At 39.9% G+C, this 18732-nt stretch overlaps 1 protein-coding gene across 7 annotated transcripts in view; it reads right to left on the bottom strand.

Moving 5' to 3' along the window:
- Window positions 1–18732, bottom strand: part of SP100 (SP100 nuclear antigen) — a 92833-nt gene that overhangs the window by 42067 nt on the left and 32034 nt on the right. For all 7 annotated transcript variants that reach the window (XM_024124496.3, XM_028482540.2, XM_028482545.2 and 4 more), the window contains exons 2-6: window positions 8826–8988; window positions 7506–7674; window positions 5228–5311; window positions 3857–3907; window positions 859–1008 (exon numbers count right to left, since the gene is read on the bottom strand). In XM_024124496.3, the coding sequence (XP_023980264.1) occupies window positions 859–1008; window positions 3857–3907; window positions 5228–5311; window positions 7506–7674; window positions 8826–8988 (617 nt within the window). The remainder of the gene's footprint in view (window positions 1–858; window positions 1009–3856; window positions 3908–5227; window positions 5312–7505; window positions 7675–8825; window positions 8989–18732) is intronic.

Here is an 18732-nt window from a genome sequence, read left to right as displayed (position 1 = left end):
ACTTATTTCTTTTCATCAACTCCACAACATGGCATTATTTTGATTCCATGTCAATTTATCTAAAATCTATCTCACTCTTGTACTTTGTTATTTGGTGCTCCACAGTCCACCTTTTCCTATTCTTCCTCTTGCATTCTCTTCCCAGGGACACCCCATCCACGAAAGAGCTCAGCTCTCCTTCTCCCTTGCAACTTACACCTGCTAAAATCAGCCAGAGGTTGTGGAGAAGGCTGTGTGTCTTGGACAGTGTTAGGATTGGGAAGGGGTGTATTAGTATGGGAGATCAAAGGAGAGCTTTTACTCTCATAGAAAAACAAAGATGTAATTAGAAAATTGGTTCTTCCTCATAAGGCAACGGGCTGGGTGTCTCGTTTCTTGCATCACCGTTATTTGATTGGATAGGTACTTGTTCGCAGGACTCTGAAGATAAAAAAGACAACAGAGACTTGCTTTGCCCTGTTTCCATTTTCTTGCATTTCATCTGACTTTTCTTTCCTTCTTATGTTTCTACTTATAGCCTGTCTGCATATATTGCCACCTTCACCCCGTGAAAGTGCTGTGCTTCACTGATTCTGGAGCCGATCTCTCCCTGACTTGTTCGACTTTTGTTTCTGTCTCTTTTCCCCGGTGGGGCTCTGCAACTCTTCACCTTCTGTCTCTTAGTTTTTCCTTTCTCACTTTCTTCCTCCAGATCTCTCCCATCAATATATCAGGCCCCATTCCTGCCCTCTGTGTGTCTGTGTGATTTTCCCCTTCTTTGTTAATAGGTGTCTCCTTTAGTGGTGCATTACTTCCTTCTCTGCCACTAGTCAGGACCTCTTGGCCATTCCACACTCACGCAAACCCAGCCAGTCTTACCTGCTGGTTCAGACTCTTGGGCAAATTGTTCATTTGCTTGTTGGCTTTCTAGTGCATCGTTTTGGTCGCTGGTTGTATCTTTCCTCTTTGCATTTATCTCTTCTGTTTCACAGAGGTGATCCAAGAGTCCATTTTCAGGTGAGGTCGTACCTAAATCATGTTTTGATTCATCAATACTTTGTTTTCCTCCGGCATCAATCAGCGTCCAACAGGTAAATACAAACCACTTTAAGCTTTTAAAGCAGAGGGAATTTAATCCAAGGATTGGTTACACGGTGGATGGAAGAGCAGAGAAGATCAAGCGGAGGAATGCAGCAACCTGAAGCACAGTCAACAGGAAGCTATGGGAGGGACGGAGGGTGGGCTCATGGGCTGAGGTCACTGGGTAGGCGGAAGCTGGACCGTGGCTGGCCTGCCTGGTGGAAGGTGGAGTCAAGGCTGAGATGCAGCCACTCCTAGAATTGCTACTGGAGATAGTGATGGGGCAACACCTGGCTTCTCCCTTATTCCAACTCTCTTGCTAGTGTCTCCCATGTTAGGAACCCAGCGGGGAGCCAGCAGCAAGGGGAGCTGGCAAGCAAGTCCACAGGGGGCCAGTGGCCAGAGACAGAGGGCAGAGCAGAGCAGGGGAGGGTAAGGAATGAGTCCCTGGGTAAACCACCCAGGACCGGCACACACACCCTTCCCCCATGGCAAACCTTCTCTGCTCATTATTGATTCCACCGACCCATCCCACTCTGTTCCCACCGGCTCCAATAATGTATGAATACATAGACATATTTTTCAGTGCGGTGTGGATTTTTCTCATTTAGTGCTTTTCTAAAAGTAATTTACGTAAAGCATGATTTCAAATTATTTCCCAAGGTTTTAATATAGAACGTGGGCCCTGGTGCATGCTTTGGGCCACATCCTGGTGGGCATGAGACACAGCCCTTCCTGTCCCTGTGCATGTCACAGACAGCCGTACTTGTTGGGTCACACTCTTGGACACACTTATTGGTGGCCTGTTGTGTATCATTTGGGTCCTAGGTTAAAGTTTCTCTCTTTATATTCATTGCTCGCCATCACTGAGATGCTCTGGGATTCCACTTCCCGGCAGGGTTGCCCCCAGACCACACTGTGAGTTTTAAAGAATTTCATTGCCTCCTCCCTCCACCCCTCCCACCCACCCCCTCCCCCCCGCCACACACACACACACGTAGAATCCCTTCTCTCTGCTCCTTACTCATCTCAGTTCCACCCACTCACCCCTTCCTGTTCCCACCAGCTGTACTAATAGATGAATGGCTAATATGTATTCATACATTCTGGGGTATTTTAAAATGTTAACTTTCTGAATAAGTAAGATTTGGTAAAAGTATAACTGTGTTTTCAGAAATCACTCTGAAAGTTTTTTCTTTTCTAAAAATGTATTACTAATTTAGAACATTCTTTCTTAAATAACGCATCCTGACTGGAAGCTACATAATAAGAGCCTTTCATATTGTGGGAAGTTCCCTGAGACTCTTCTATGTTCCTTAATTCCTAAGGAGAGTCATGGAATAAAGATTTATAATTTATTATAGACTAGTGTGCTCTAAGCATGGGGAAACTATGACCCTCAATTTATCTTCCTGGGCCAGAAGTTGGTATTGCTTTTTTCACTGTTTTTCCAGCCTGGGGAATCAGTAAATCCAAAGGACATCTGTGAGAGAAGAAAATCCCAAAGTTTACCATAATGGTTAAAAGCTTAGACTCTGGCACCAGATACAAATAATGATGATAATTAAATGTATTAATAATAACAAATGCATGGAACACTGATGAACCCCCAGGCATGATTGTGAATGCTTTACATGATATGACTTGTTTAAAATCCAGCACCTTCTGAAGTAGGTACTATTATCATGTCCTTTTTAGAGATGTTGAAACTGAGGGACGAAAGGGGGTAGTCACTTCCCTAAGATCGCGAGGCAGAATTTGAAGCTAGGCCATGGGCACCTGAATTCCTGCTGTGCCACTATTCACAGCAGAGTTCATTCCCAATTCTCAGCTGGGTGAACTTGTGCAAATAACCAAACTCCCTAAGCTGATTCTTTTTCCTCTGAAAAACAAGGGTAATATATACCTCATTATCAGGTTTGGGGGAAGATTAAATAAACTATTAGCTGCATCAACATACAGTATACTGTGATCAGAAAAATCAAATCATTATGATTAATGTTTTAGATTAACAATATATTTTTTGTACCAGTATTTTTTACTCAGGGTCGAACACGTGCTGAATACCTAGTATCAGTCATTCTGTGTAATGCATTCTCATCATGGTTCCATTTCATGGCCTCATGACAACCTGCCAGATAGGTACGATGATCCCTAATATTACAAATGAGAACACTGAGACTCAGGGAAATAATATTTTAAATAATAACACTATTAAGAGTGTTATGGGCCAATGGAGGTCAAGCGTTGTAAGCAGTGGTTATTGGTTGCTAAAGTACCAAAGATTTCTTTCGAACGCCTGCCTGGTGTTTGGAGGGCAGCTCCTGGCCTCTGCTCCAGGGATGGAGGGAGAGGGTTTGCACGGGAGGCAACTGGTGTCCATGGCCCTGGGTGAGGGACCTGGCAGGGGAGGTACCCTGTCCCCTGAGGAACGCTCATCACCTGCTCCCCCACCACTGTGGCTGCAGCACTGGCCACTGCTGCACATGACGTCAAAGCACTGAGGTCGCTGCCTGATCAAGCAGGACAGAGCAGAAAACTGTGAAGCCAGGCGCATGGGCAAAAGGTCCAGGCCCAGAGCCTTCAGGGACTGGCAGCAAGTGCGTTTAAGGAGCATGGAAGGAGCAACTCTCCCAGGCAACTCAGAGTACAAAGACTGTTATCTAAATCCTCAGAGAAATTGCAGATGCAAAGACTGACAATTTTTTGATACAAAGCAGCAGCCACTCCGCCCCCCAGCACAGGCCAGAATGGGACACAAGCAGCAAAGGATCATAGAACAGAGTCAAGAACAGACCGTCGTAAGATGAGGACTCTCTCCGGCCTTGACATGAGTTTTCCCAAGTTCCTAGGGGGGAAAATTAAAAGTTTATCTCAGATATTGAAGTATGGGCTGTGCCAACCTCCCCTAATCACTTTTTTATAGATAAGAATTTTAAGACCCCCTGCAGATACCGATACAGAGACCATCTGGACCTGGTGGATCTCATCCAACTCTTGTAGTCAAACTCCGGCCCATAGACTGGAAGACAGGTCAGCGGCACCCTGGCTGAGAGCGCCTCGGCCAGGCCATCTCACTGGGTGACCTCCACCAGCCATTCAGTAACTAGTGATGGCTTACCTTGACTCCCATGGTCATAGTGAACTTGCCTTTGTCCCCAGAGCTGCCCCTGACTGGTGGCCTTCCCTTACTTCCTGCAAAGTCCTGCTGCCTCTTCCCCACTCCCTCCCCGTGCAGGTCTTGTTGGCCTTTCCATGAGGATTCAGTGTCTGATTCTCCTCCACTTTCTCCAGCCCTTGGGATTCTTTTTCAGTATCTTTCCCTCTTTATATGTTTCCCTGTTTTTTTTTCATGGTTCTGTCTTTTCCATTAGGTTACCAGGTAGTATCCAGGGTTGCAAACACAGGCTCTGGGTTCAGAATGCCTGGGTTCATCCTTGCTCATTGACCCCAGGACAACTATTTACATGGTCTCTCTAGATTTCAGCTTCCTTATCTGCAAAATGGGCACATAAGTGATGACATCATCCAAGTGGCACTAATCCCACAACTGCCAGAATAAATGTTCAACCAAGTGAGCTGTTAATAACTTGGTCGTTTTTGTCGTGTCCCTGACCCCTTTCTCCTTTCATTTCTTCTTTTTCTTCCTCTCTGTCTCTCAAATACCCACATCCTCTCCTCCACGTCTCTACCACTTCCTCGCTTCTGTCTCTATATGACTGCCTTTCTCCTTGAATATTCCTGCTCTTGAACAATATCCCCCACGTTTAAATCGGTCCCTTCTTCTGCCATCATCAAGGGTCTCCTCTTTGACGTTGACCTTGGGCCCACAATCTTCAGCCCATCACACCTTTACACTGATCTTCTCCTACAGGAGTCTTTCTAAATCACAATTACTTCCAGGTCATTCTCTTTCAATCTGGTTACTGACACCCTGGGTTCCTCTTCCTTTGTCTTGGTATTTGGGCCAACAATCTCTTGTCACAGCTACTTCTCCAGGACTCAGCCTCTGGTTAGATGCTCATACAGCCACCCCTCGCCACCTTCTCCGTGGGCCTTCAACATTTCTTTCCTGATTCTCAGTGTTTGCTCAGGACTCGGGCTCCCACCTCCCCTTCTCCTTTTCCTCTTAGCAGATGGGAATCGCTTTTGTATTTGTCTCAATCACCTTGCTCAAGGCTTAGTGGGAGAGTAGGCCTCTCCTCCCTCTCTTCTCCATTGCTTTCTTCATGATGAATTTTCTCCTGGATTACTGAAGAGAGGGACACAGAAGAAGACAATTAGAGATCTCCACCAGAGACCAGGAACATCATCTCAAAATTACAAATTTAGGAATTCCTAGCCCTCGGGTCACTCAGAGCTCAGTGGGTCCCAATCTTCACGGTAAAGTTCCCCCATCATCCTTGGACAGAAGAGAAGCCCCAGCAAGGGAACTGTTATGTTCCTCACACAGAACTGAGCCACTTGTATGTAAGGATAAAGGAGTCGTGGAAACATTCTGATCCTGTCAGTTATGTAAAATAAACCTCACATCGTTGGGAAAGCACATGTCAAGATAAATAAGGAAAGTGAAATGCGTTTACTGAACTGTTCAAACTGTAAGGAAGAAACGGAGAGATTTCCTCTGGAGAAGGGGTAGGATCCTAGAGACATCCGTGTGTATAAAAGGGAAAGCCCAAGAGCTATAAAGTTGGGACTAGGGACTTCCCTGGTGGTCCAGTGGTTAAGACTCCGAGCTCCCAGTGCAGGGGGCCAGGGTTCCCATCCCCGGTCAGAGAACTAGATCCGCATGCTGCAACTAGGAGCCTGCATTCTGCAACTAAAAGAGCCCGCGTGCCACCTCGAAGATCCAGCGTGCCGCAACTAAGATCTGGTGCAGCCAAATAAATAAATAAATATTAAAAAGAAATAAAATAAAGGTGGGACTAGATAAGACCAGGGTTGGGCTTAATTGTGTTGGGGAGGATGAGCTGTTCCAAAAGAGACCACGCAGGGGGGTGACGCGTGTGGTGGGGTTACTAGACAGGGTTCCCATAGTGGCCCAGATCCCACAAAGAAGGACACTCTGAAGCCACAAGCAGGGAGTGCCTATGGCAGCACTGCAGGACGTCCCCACGACTCCCGGACCAGGGACCCAGGAGGCTGCCCCAACGAGGAGAGGCCAGGACACCAGCCCAGGGCCCCTGCAGCTAGGTGACCCAGCAAGCGTAGGAGGAAGGAAATAAACCAGGGAGCCTAGGGGGTGGGTCCCTGCCAGGAGTCCGGGGAGGAGACACCAGGGGAGGCAGTGGAGCCCAGGCTGCCCCAGAGCTGATGGCAGGAGCACCTCCTGGGACAGTGCCCTCTAGGGGGTGAGATGGACAGGATTGTGAGAGCCATGGCTGCTTTGTCTTCCCCAGGACACGGCTTCAAGCCGCAGCAAAACCAGGTGAAAGGTGCGAGGAGAACAATGGCCCAAAGCCCAGAAGAGTTGAAGAAGGCCTGTGGGCAGGCATTGGGGGCTTCAGCACATGAGACGGAGGTGGGGACCTGGCAAGAGGAGAGATGTCACGCCCTGGTCACAGTGCCCAGCCTCTAACTTTGGCCGCTGACCGGAGCTCTCGGGGACAGCAGAGTCCAGGAGGCGGCAGCAGCAACCTCCCCCAGGGGCAGGTGGATGGCAGCAAGTGTAGGTGTGAGTCGCCCCAGCATTTAAAAAGTATAAATTATGCCTTCTCAGGAAGAAGTCAAGGTTTAGTTCTGTATAGCACCAAAAATAGTCCCTGGAAGAGAAGAGCTTTTGTGATTATTTGAGGAGAAAAAGTTAAAAACCATTTTTCCTTTAAGGGCAGGTTTGATATTGAGTTAGCTTTCTTGCTCATTACTCTGGAAATCTGATGAAAGTGGCCTTTCTTCTGTGTTACTAAGCCAACCCTGGGTTTAGGGCTTAAAATGACCCGTGACTGGTAAATTACATGTGGATTGGGATCTATGGACTATTCTTGGGTCTTCCTTCAATGTGGTGATTCTTGTAACTCGGCTTGTCCCTCTAGGGGTCCCTGAAAGTTATGATTCTAGAGTTGTTGGGACACTGCCTCCCACTGATCTGGTGTTGCCAAGCCAGGATAGATGCTGCACCCACAGCTAAGCTTGAGATGGGTAGTAGTGAACTCAGTGGACTGCTGTGTAGACCACCGCTGCCCTGTCATTTGTCCTTCTATCTAAATTGGATGCCATTGTGGCTCTGGTTGTCCTGTGAGTCTAAATGCCTAGTTAAGCAGAGCTCCAGGTTGGTGTTGTACTGCAGCCATTATAACATGTGCTTCGATAAGGCTCATGGTACGTGTTTTGTTAACTGTTATATCTCCACTACCCAGCACCACGTATGGCTCGTGGTACAAGCTCAATATATACCTGCTGAACAAAATTGGCCTTGAACATCAAAAGGTAGATAATAAGCTAATTACCCTTTCTGAAGCTTTCATAAATGTGATTTAAATCAGGATATTCCTGCCGGTTGACCTCGCTGAACAAAGCGTCCAGAAGCGACATGTCAAATGTCTTCTCCAGCTCATTGAGAACATTGTAAACCACTCTCGATACAGGGACCAGGTTTCTACAAGAATCTTGACAGTCCTAAAAAATATTGAACGGAGAAAATATAAATGCAGACTTCCACGTTACAGAAGAGCCCTAGAAAGAGATTTTATGGTTAATGTACTCCAATTTTCATACATACGTATCTTTTCACATAGAGGTTTAGAATTTCTGTGTATTTGTATGGCTACTAAGTGGAACAGTAAATCCTTTGTCCTTAGAAATCCCCATTTGTGAATCTGATCTCCTCACCCTCATTTATATTAGATGTAAGAAGGAGCAATTCTGAAGAATAAAATTGGGTTCAAAGTTAATGGATATGTAGGCTTCTAAGAGCTCGGTCAAATGTTTTAGGAATACACTTGGCAGGGGATGAGCAGCTATTCTGTTGACTGGACAATTCCTGCCCCTTCACCAAGACTGACTTGGCCTGGAAGGGCTCAAGGAAGGCAGGTGACAGTTTCCCCTTTTGTGAACTTGACCACGGGGAAAGCATATTTGTAGGGCAAGGAGAAGACTTGCATCTCTGTAGCTCCAACAACACCTATTGCTAAAATTAACCCAAATTCCAAGACTCCAGAAAGAACATAAATAAAATAAGTAAATAAGTAAATAACTGGAAAAAAAAGACCCCCCCCGAAAACCACTGGAGAAAGGATAGCAAGCATATACCCCCAAACTGGTCCTAACAGGACATCAATTCCCTGTGGGTTTTAATGTTCTCAGATCTAACTATTTAAATTGAAGTTCATTGAAAAGAAATGCTGTGTCAATTATTATTTCATTAAATCATCTCATTTAAATTATTCATCAATTCATTAAAATTCTTTTAATTCTTAGTTTATGCTCTACTCTATGCATTCCTACAAGGAATTAAACATCTGTGGAGCACACCTGCTTCAGATGCAGCCTGTCTCCGGTGCTACTCACCTTGATACCAGTGGCCACCATGAGCACCATCCTTTCAGTTAGAAGCAGGACTGCCTCCAGTGATGCCTGCTTCTACTCTCCCCCTCCTTTTTTACCTTATCACAATACTTGAACAATTGCAAAAATACTTGAAAAGGTCTTCTTCTCATAGGACACCCCTCAGTTAGCTACTTGTGCCCTTACTTCTGTGTTCAGGTTCTCCAAGCATAACTTAGTATGGGGCTAGTTTACCAGATTGTGACATAATAAACCTCACTTACTTCATACATTCTGTTGGTGATGAGTTCACGGTCACGAAGACCCTCAAGGAAAGGAAATGTCTTTTTTATTGCAGTTGAAATCTCCACTTTATGTCTTTTGAAGTGCCTGAATACAGTTTCAAAGATAAGCGTGTCATCTGTGTTCTGATTTTCTGTGGCTAACCTAGGGAGGAAGAATACCATGTGAAAATGGTCATCAATATTCCAAGATGCTTGTGGAGGCTGTAACATTTTATATATAAAGGATAGGTTGTGAAGAACCAACATATATAAAATAAGTGGTTTCAGTAGAGACCAGAATAAATGGAATTGAAACAACAAACAATGGTATAATTGAAGAAAGTGAGGAGGTTAAGAAAGACTGAAGCACAGGACTGAAAAAGTCCATTCCAGTCTGTCCCAATCAAAACCATTGTAAAGATATCTCCCCTTATCTGGTACATTTTTTAATTAAAAAAATTTAAAATTTGTACAACATCAAGGTGGAATAAACAGAGGAATGAAAACAATGGAATAAAAAAATCTAACCTTGAAAAATGTTTCTTAATTAATAACTAAGAGAAAATAAAACAAGATGTCCCCTCCTCTGATCTATAACTGTTAAGAGAAATACCATCTTGTATTATAAAACTAGTTTATAAATGATAAGATGTGGTTAAGAATATGATATGGATAAACTGAGAAATTCACAAGACTATCAGTCATTTCTTCTGGGACTTCTACTTTGTGTTAATATAAATCTTTCTGTGTTATTGTTTTATATAGCGAATCTTTCTAGACATCTGAATTTCAGAAATTGCTCCTATTTTCTGCGATAGTAATTTTAAACCTGAGCCTTTAATTCAGGTTCTTAGGTGATTATTTTATTGCTCTGATAATGTTTTAATCAACATTTTGTATTCAAAAAAGTTATGAAGACAGTAGGATTCTTTGTCAAACCAGAAGAAAATTATTGTCACTTACCAGTACCCAAAACCATCAAAGAAATGTCACATTATTTTGCTGAATTCTGCATAGAGAAGTTTCTGATTAAAGACTGCAGATTGAAAAGAATCATTTGTCTTCTCTTTTATTATCTCCCCTCCCCCGCAATAAATGCTAATGAAGGGATTGTATTCACAATGACGACGAGAATGTCAGGGGGCAATGAGCAGATGAGAGATTACTACCGAAATCTATAAGACAAAAACTGGTCAGAGGATCGCTAATTACTATTGTAGGTGGAGGATGCTCCCAGAGGTCAGAGAAGCAACCAGTGTGCCCTGCAGCACCTGGAGAAGCAGTGGAGATCACAAGGGACACATGGTGCTGAAAACTGTTGTGTTATTTGAAAAATGAAGAACAGAACAACACACCCGCCACCCCTCAACTTGTGTCCTGACCACTTGTGCCCAGGCAGCCTCTCGGAGGGAAATTGCTGTCCTTTCTGTCACCATATGTTAATTTTGCCTATTCCTGGATTCCATATACATGAAAATAATACAACACATGTGCTTTGTGTCTGACTTCTTTTGCTCATCATCCATATTGTTGGATGAACAGAAATTTGTTCTTTTTTATTGTTGAAGGTATTCCACTGTGTGGACCTACCACAATCCGTTTATGGGTGGATTCTAGTTTGGGACTAGTTTGAATAAAGCTGTTGTTCTTGTACAAGTTTTTTAGTGGCAAGATGTTTTAATTTCTCTGTGTAAATAACTAGGAGTGGAATTGTTGGGTCATTGTGTAGGAATATGTTTAATGGTTTTAGAACCTGTCAAACTGTATTTCAAAGTCTATGTTTGACTGTTTGGACTATTTTCAAAGTCTATGTTTGTATTTCTTTAATGACTGATAATATTGAGCACACCTCTGTATGCTTATTAGCAATTCATAATCTCCTTTTGTGAAGTGTCTTTTCAAGTCTTTGGCCCATTTATATTATTAGATTGTCATTTATTATTTATTGATGTGTAGGAGTTTGCATATATTATGGAAAGAAGTGTTTTGTTTAATATACGTATTATGAATATTTTTTCCATTCTGTGGTTTGCCTTTCATTTTCTTAACCTTGTCTTTTGACGTGGTTAAGCTATCATTTTTTTCTTCTGTAGCTAATAACTTCAGTGTACTATTTAAGAAATCTTTGCCTTCCCCAAATTAATGAAAATATTCAAAAAATAATTTACAGGATAAGCATGGATCTATTTCTGGATTTTCTATGCTGTACTATTTATCTGTTTGTCTAGCCTTGTGCCAATAGTATATTGATTTGAATACTACAACTTATAGTAAGTTTTGAAGTCAATTAGGAAAATATTGTCTTGGGTTTTCTAGGTCTTTTGTTTTTTCACATATCTTTTAAACTGGATTTGTCAATTTCTACAAGAAAAGCATTTTAGAGTTTTATAAGGTTTGCATTGAACTTGTTGATAAATTTGGTGAAAAGTGACATCTTAACAATATTGAGCTCTAATCCATTTATTTATTTTTCCTTAATCTTGTCAGAAGTGTTTACAGCTTTCAGTATAGAAGTCATACACTTCTTTCGTTAAAATTATTCTAAGTTATTTTATTCTTTGAGGGGGCTACTTTAAATGATATTGCTTTTTAAATTATTTCTAACAATTGTATGAACATAGAATTGTTTTTCAGAAACATTAACTATGCATTCATGACCTTCTTAAATTCATGTATTCTAGTAATATATTTGTAGATTTCCTTTGGATTTTATAGAAAAAAACAATCATGTCATCAGCAAATAAAACTCCTTTACTTCTTCCTTTCCAAAAATTGTTTCTTTTTTCTTTCCTGTTGCACTGGTTAGGAGTTTAAATACAATGTTGAGGAGAAATGGTGAGAATGGAATCCCTTGCCTTGTTTTCAATGTTAGAGAAAATGCATTTAGTATCACCATCACGTATGATGTCATACACACACACACACACACACACACACACACACACAAAACTGAGGAAGTTTCTGTTTATTGCTAGTTTGCTGAGAGTTTTTTCATGGACAAACGTTAAATATTATCAAATGCATCTATTGAGCTATTCATATCGTTTTCCTTCTTTATTCTTTAATTTGGTGAGTAATGTTGATTGATTTCCAGAACCTCCTCTTAAGTAGAAGCAGATAACCACAGGTCAGCAGACATTTGAATAAGGTCTGCAATATCAGAAACAAAGACCAACATTAAAAAAGAGAAAAAGTTGCCCCAGGAGAAACAGAGATATTGTCGGAAACAGGAGAAACTTCCAAAACCTCTAATATTTCTAGAGAGATTTGAGAATACATATTGCACCCCTGGTTACAAAGAAAAAGGAATTAACAGAGAAAGAGATAGTGGCATTAGATATTTTTTTAAATTGATTTTTGGAAATTTACTAAGATTTACTAAAATGGTTGTAAAATAAAGTTAGGGAAATTTCCCACAAAATTAAATAAAGAGATTAAAAGAACAAAAAAGAATAAATTTGAAAGACAACATAGGAGAGTAAGATTAATTTAGGGGTCTAATAGCAACCTAATTAGAGTCAAGAAAGACGTGCAAGGAAATGCAGAGGAGGACCACATCAAGAGAATTATTTAAAGAGATATGTACCATGGAGTAGAAGGACATGGATTTTTTTAAAAGGACTTAGAGAAATGAATTTTAAAAGAACCAAACCAAGGCATATCACTATGAAATGCCAACATCTAAAAAACAGAGAAGAGCTTAAAATATTCCAGAAAGAATTAAGAAACTGGTCACTTATGGAGGAATGATGGCAAGAATAGCTTGAGACATCTCATCAGTAACAGATCTAGCCCTTCAAAATGCAGAGTGAATCAGGACAACTTCAGACATGTAGGGCTGAGAAATTTTACTTTACAAACATCCATTTTGAGTGTTTTCCTAAAATTTTCTTTATTTCCCTTATGCATATGTAAATACGTATATTTAAGGTTTAAAAATACAGTTTATACGTGCTCTAAAATTTTTATGCAATCATTATTTTCCTTTCCATCCACATCACTGTGCCCACTCCTCCTGCAAAATCCATTTTAATCATCTTGCATGTATTCTTTCCTACATTCTCCATAAGCATATAAATCCATCTACCTATTTCTATAACCTACCCATATCTTGCAGGGGTTTTATTCATCATATTACATTGTAATATTATATAATTTTCTTTGAATTACAAACTGTCTTCTGCATCAAATTTGTCTTCACATTAATACCTTGCAAAATATTCTCTAAGTCATCTAGTGTGGTTCTAGCTTGTTTATTTATTTATTTTGTCAATATATAATATTGAACAGCACACACCCACTCTTAGGAAAATACAATATGATGGATTTTGGAAAAACAGGGAAGTAATCCAGTAATGAGGAAGATGTGAAAATTAGAAACCAGTGGATCCAGTAATGGATCCAAGTTGGCAGTCCAGTAACAGATGGAGAACATGAACATCTCAGACTGGAACAGGTGATGATTAAAGCATATAAATAAGTGTAATGAATGACAACAATGTCATAAGGGAAGTGGGAAAACTCTGCTATAAAGTACCTGTGCTACAGGGGAAGTGGTATAAAATGTGTATTGCAATCTCTAGACAACCGCCAAAAACATTTAAAAAGAAGTATAATTGATATGTTAATAGAAGACTAAGATGGGCTCATATAAAATGCTCAATTAAAGCTAGAGAAGGCAGAAAAAGAGGGGGGAAAAAGAGACAAAGAACAAATACAATGAATAAAGAACAGTTACAAACGTGGTAATATAATCCAGTATATCAATAATTACTTTCCGTGTGAATGGCCTGAATACTCCAATTAAAAACAGAGATTGTCAAAGTGACTGAGAAAACAAGACCCAACCTTATATTGTCAATAAGAAAAAAACAAATATGAAGACGTGGGTTAAGAATGAAGAAGGAGATACCATGTCAACACTAATCAAAAGAAAAACAGAGTAGCTATATTATTTCCAGAGAAAAAAGACTCAGGACAAGAAAAAATATTAATTAAGAGAAAGAGAGAATTACATATGATAAAGGGGTCACTTTTCCAAGGAGACATAACAATCCTTAATGTGGTATTTACACATGATAAACACACAGCATCAAATTGTGTAAGGGAAAAATTGATATAACAGTAATAGAAATAGACAAATCCAGTATTCCAGTTGGATACATGAACAGCCCTCTTTTAGTCATTTATAGATCAAGCAGGTAGAGAAGCCATAAGAATATAGTTGACCTGAACATCACTGCCAATCAACTTGATCTGTTTGACATTTTTAGAATACTCCATCCGACCACAGCAGAATACACATACTCCTCAAGAACACATGGAATAATCACCCTTACGAAGATAGAATACACTCTGGGCCATAAAACACATCTTAAATTTAAAAGACTAGAAATCATAAAAAGTGTGTTCTCAGAAAAAAAGAATTAAACTACAAATAAATAACAGAAAGGGGTGGGAAATTCCCCCCAATACTTGGAGATTTAAAAATACACTCTTAAATAACACATGGGTCAAGAAAAAGTCTTAAGAGAAATTTTAAAATATTTTGAACTGAACGAAAATAAACTAAACTACAACTTATTGAAATTTGTGGGGTGCTGAAAAAGCAGTGACTACAAAGAAATGGATTCCATTGAATGTGTATATATTATTATGTATATATTAGAAAAGAAAAAAGATGTAAAACCAATAATATAAGTTTCTCCCATTGGAAAGTGGGAAAAAAAGGGCAACTTAAGCTTAAAGCAGTAGAAGAAATGAAATAAAAGAGCAAAAAGCAATGAAAGAGAAAATTCCACAAAACCTAAAACTTGTTCTTGGAAGAGATCAATAAAATTGATAAACTTCTACCCAGGCTAACTAGAAAAAAAGAGAAAGAAGTCACAAATTACCAATATCAGAAGTGAAAGTAGGATCATCACAACTGATTTTATGAATATTAAAAGGATAACAAAGGAATACTATGAATAAATCTGTTCCCCCAAATTTGATAACTTAAATAAAACTGACCAAATCCTAGAGAGATACAAACTATCAAAACTCACACAAGGAGAAATTGATAGTTTGAATAGGCCTATATTCATTACAAAATTGAATTAGTAATTAATAACTTTGAAAAAAATAAGTGCTACGCCCAGGGGATTCCACTGGTTAATCCTACCAAACATTTAAGGAAGAAATGATACCCATTCTCCACATTCTTATCCAGAAAATAGAAGCAGAGAGAACACTTCTTAATTCCTTCTATGAGCCCAGCACTAATGCAATACCCAAAGCAGGTAAAGACAAACTACAGATCAATATCTCTCAAGAATATAGATGTAAAAATCTTCAAGAAAATATTAGCAAATTGCATCCAAAAGTGTAAAAAAATATATAGCATGACCAAGTGTAACTTATTCCAGATATGCAAGCCTGGTTCAATATTTGAAATCAATCAGTGTAATCCACCATATCAACAGGTAAAAGAAGAAAATTTGGATGATCATATCAATTGACGTGGAAAAGTCATTTAACAAATTCCATCACTTTTTCATGTAAAAACCCCTAGAAAACTAGAAATAGAGAGGAACATCTTCAAAATGAGAAAGAATATCTATTAAAACATCTATAGCTAGTATCATACTTACTGTTGAAAACCTGCACACTTTCCTCCTAGGATCAGAAACAAGGCAAAGATGTCCTCTTTCACTATTCCTATTCAACACTGTACTAGAAGGCACAGCTAGTGCGAAAAAAGGAAATTTAATGTACAGAGTTTGGGAAGGAATAAAACTATCTTTGTTTGCAGATAACATGACTGTTTATGTAGAAAATCCCAAAGAATTCACATGCACACAAAATCTGGAACTAATAGTTAAGTATAGAGAGCATGCTGGACACTAGGTTAACATACAAAGATCAATTGCTTTTGTATATACCAGCACTGAAAACTCGGAATTTGAAATGCAATAAGACAATAACATTTACAATAGCACCAAAAGTATTAAATACTTAGGTATGAATCTAACAAAATATATACAGAATCTATATGCAGAAAATTACTCTAGAAAGAGAAGAATTTTATTTTTCAAAATAATATAATAGTAACTACTTTGATGTAAAATTTCAAATTATATAAACAGTGTTGAGCTTAGTGGTAAAGCAAAATTCTTATTAAATTAGTTCTTTTTTTTTTGCGGTACGCAGGCCTCTCACTGTTGTGGCCTCTCCCGTTGCAGAGCACAGGCTCCGGACGCACAGGCTCAGCAGCCATGGCTCATGGGCCTAGCCGCTCCGCGGCATGTGGGATCTTCCCGGACTGGGGCATGAACCCGTGTCCCTTGCATCGGCAGGTGGACTCTCAACCACTGCGCCACCAGGGAAGCCCTAAATTATTTCTTTTAAACATGAAATTTGAACAATATGGTTTCAAATTCACCACTAAAAAATACAGAAACATAGATTAAAAATTTTTTTGAAAAGTTGAAAATAACCACTGGTTGAGTGAAATCAGACTCTAATAAAACCTTATGAAACACTAAAAAATAATATAAAAAGGAAATATAGCTTGCATTTTTAGAGAGTAAAAAATCAAGGAAACTAATAGGAATTTAATAACTAACAGAAAAAAAGTATGAAAAATACATTATTAAAAACACTAAATGTAAATGAAAAAATAATGGTATTGAAAGGTGCAGGATTAAAAATAGAATCCAATAAGAGACACAAGAAAGACAAAGTGACAAAAAATTTGTTAAAATCAAAGATAGGCAAGTTATGGTATTCAGATATAAACAAAATAAAAAATAAGGTTATTTATATTCATCTCAAAGCAAACTTCAAAGAACAAATAATGGGGCAAATGTTTTATGAATATTGAGAAACAATTCACCTCTAGTGTTTGACTTTTCACATATTCAAAAAATGATCAAAATATACAGGCTCTGGATAAATTAGCAAGAAAGATTTATTATTTAATCTTGTGACCTAAAAACACAGAAAATTTTCTCTCAATGTCCTTTAAATGCATATCAATACAGATCATAATCTTGACCATAAATGAAGTCTCAATAAGTTATAATCAGTAGATGCTAAATAGGCTGCATGTTAAAGAAAATAAACCACACAGAGTTTTATAAAACGAAACAAGGACTAAGATAAAAACCACAAGCCTCAAGGGTCAGTAAGTGGAGAGAGCACCAGAATCACAACTAACTGCTGAACAATCACCAACAGGAAGATACTGGAACTCACCAAAAAAGATACCCCACATCCAAAGACAAAGGAGAAACCACAATGAGACAGTACGAGGGGTGCAATCACAGTAAAATCAAATCCCATAACTGCTGGGTGGGTGACTCACAGACTGGAGAACACTTATACCACAGAAGTCCACCCACTGGACTGAGGGTTCTGAGCCCCACGTCAGGCTTTCCAACCTGGGGGTCTGGCAATGGGAGGAGGAATTCCTAGAGAATCAGACTTTGAATGATAGTGGGATTTGATTACAGGACGTTGACAGGACTGGGGGGAAGAGAGACTCCACTCTTGGAGGGCACACACAAGGTAATGTGCACATCAGGACCCAGGGGAAGGAGCAGTGACCCCATAGGAGACTGAATCATACCTACCTGCTAGTGTTGGAGGGTCTCCTGCAGAGGCAGGGGGTGGTTGTGTCTCACCGTGAGGACAAGGACACTGGCAGGAGAAGTTCTGGGAAGTACTCCTTGGTGTGAGCCCTCCCAGAGTCCGCCATTAGCCCCACCAAAGAGCCCCTGTAGGCTCCAGTGTTGAGTCACCTCAGGCCAAACAACCAACAGGGAGGGAACCCAGCCCCACCCATCAGCAGACAAGCGGATTAAAGTTTTACTGAGTTCTGTCCAGCAGAGCAACAGGTAGCTCTACCCACCACCAGTCCCTCCCATCAGGAAACTTGCACAAGCCTCTTAGACTGCCTGATCCACCAGAGGTCAGACAGCAGAAGCAAAAAGAACAACCCTGCAGCCTGTGGAACAAAAACCACATTCACAGAAAGATAGACACGATGAAAAGGCAGAGGGCTATGAACCAGATGAAGGAACAAGATAAAACCCCAGAAAAACAAGTAAATGAAGTGGAGATAGGCAACCTTCCAGAAAAAGAATTCAGAATAATGATAGTGAAGATGATCCAGGACATAGGAAAAAGAATGGAGGCAAAGATCGAGAAGGTGCAAGAAATGTTTAACAAAGACCTAGAAGAATTAAAGAAAAAAATAGAGTTGAACAATACAATAACTGAAATGAAAAATACACTAGAAGGAATGCATAGCAAAAAAACTGAGGCAGAAGAACAGATAAGTAACCTGGAAGACAGAATGGTGGAATTCACTGCTGTGGAACAGAATAAAGAAAAAAGAATGAAAAGAAATGAAGACAGCCTAAGAGACCTCTGGGACAACATTAAACGGAACAACATTTGCATTATAAGGGTTCCAGAAGGAGAAGAGAGAGAGAAAGGACCAGAGAAAATATTTGAAGAGATTATAGTCAAAAACTTCCCTAACATGGGAAAGGAAATAGCCACCCAAGTCCAGGAAGCCCAGAGAGTCCATAACAGGATAAACCCAAGGAGAAACACGCTGAGACATATAGTAATCAAATTGGCAAAAAAAAAAAGACCACAAAAAATTATTGAAATCAGCAGGGGAAAAATTACAAATAACGTACAAGGGAAATCCCATAAGGTTAACAGCTGATTTCTCAGCAGAAACTCTACAAGCCAGAAGGGAGTGGCATGACATATTTAAAGTGATGAAAGGGAAGAACCTACAAACAAGATTACTCTACCCAGCAAGGATCTCATTCAGATCTGATGGAGAAATCAAGAGCTTTACAGACAAGCAAAAGGTAAGAGAATTCAGCACCACCAAACCAGCTCTACA

This window comes from Physeter macrocephalus, chromosome 2 (genome assembly GCF_002837175.3).
Source record: "Physeter macrocephalus isolate SW-GA chromosome 2, ASM283717v5, whole genome shotgun sequence".
NCBI lineage: Eukaryota > Metazoa > Chordata > Mammalia > Artiodactyla > Physeteridae > Physeter > Physeter macrocephalus.
This window is presented reverse-complemented; position numbering and strand designations above follow the sequence as displayed.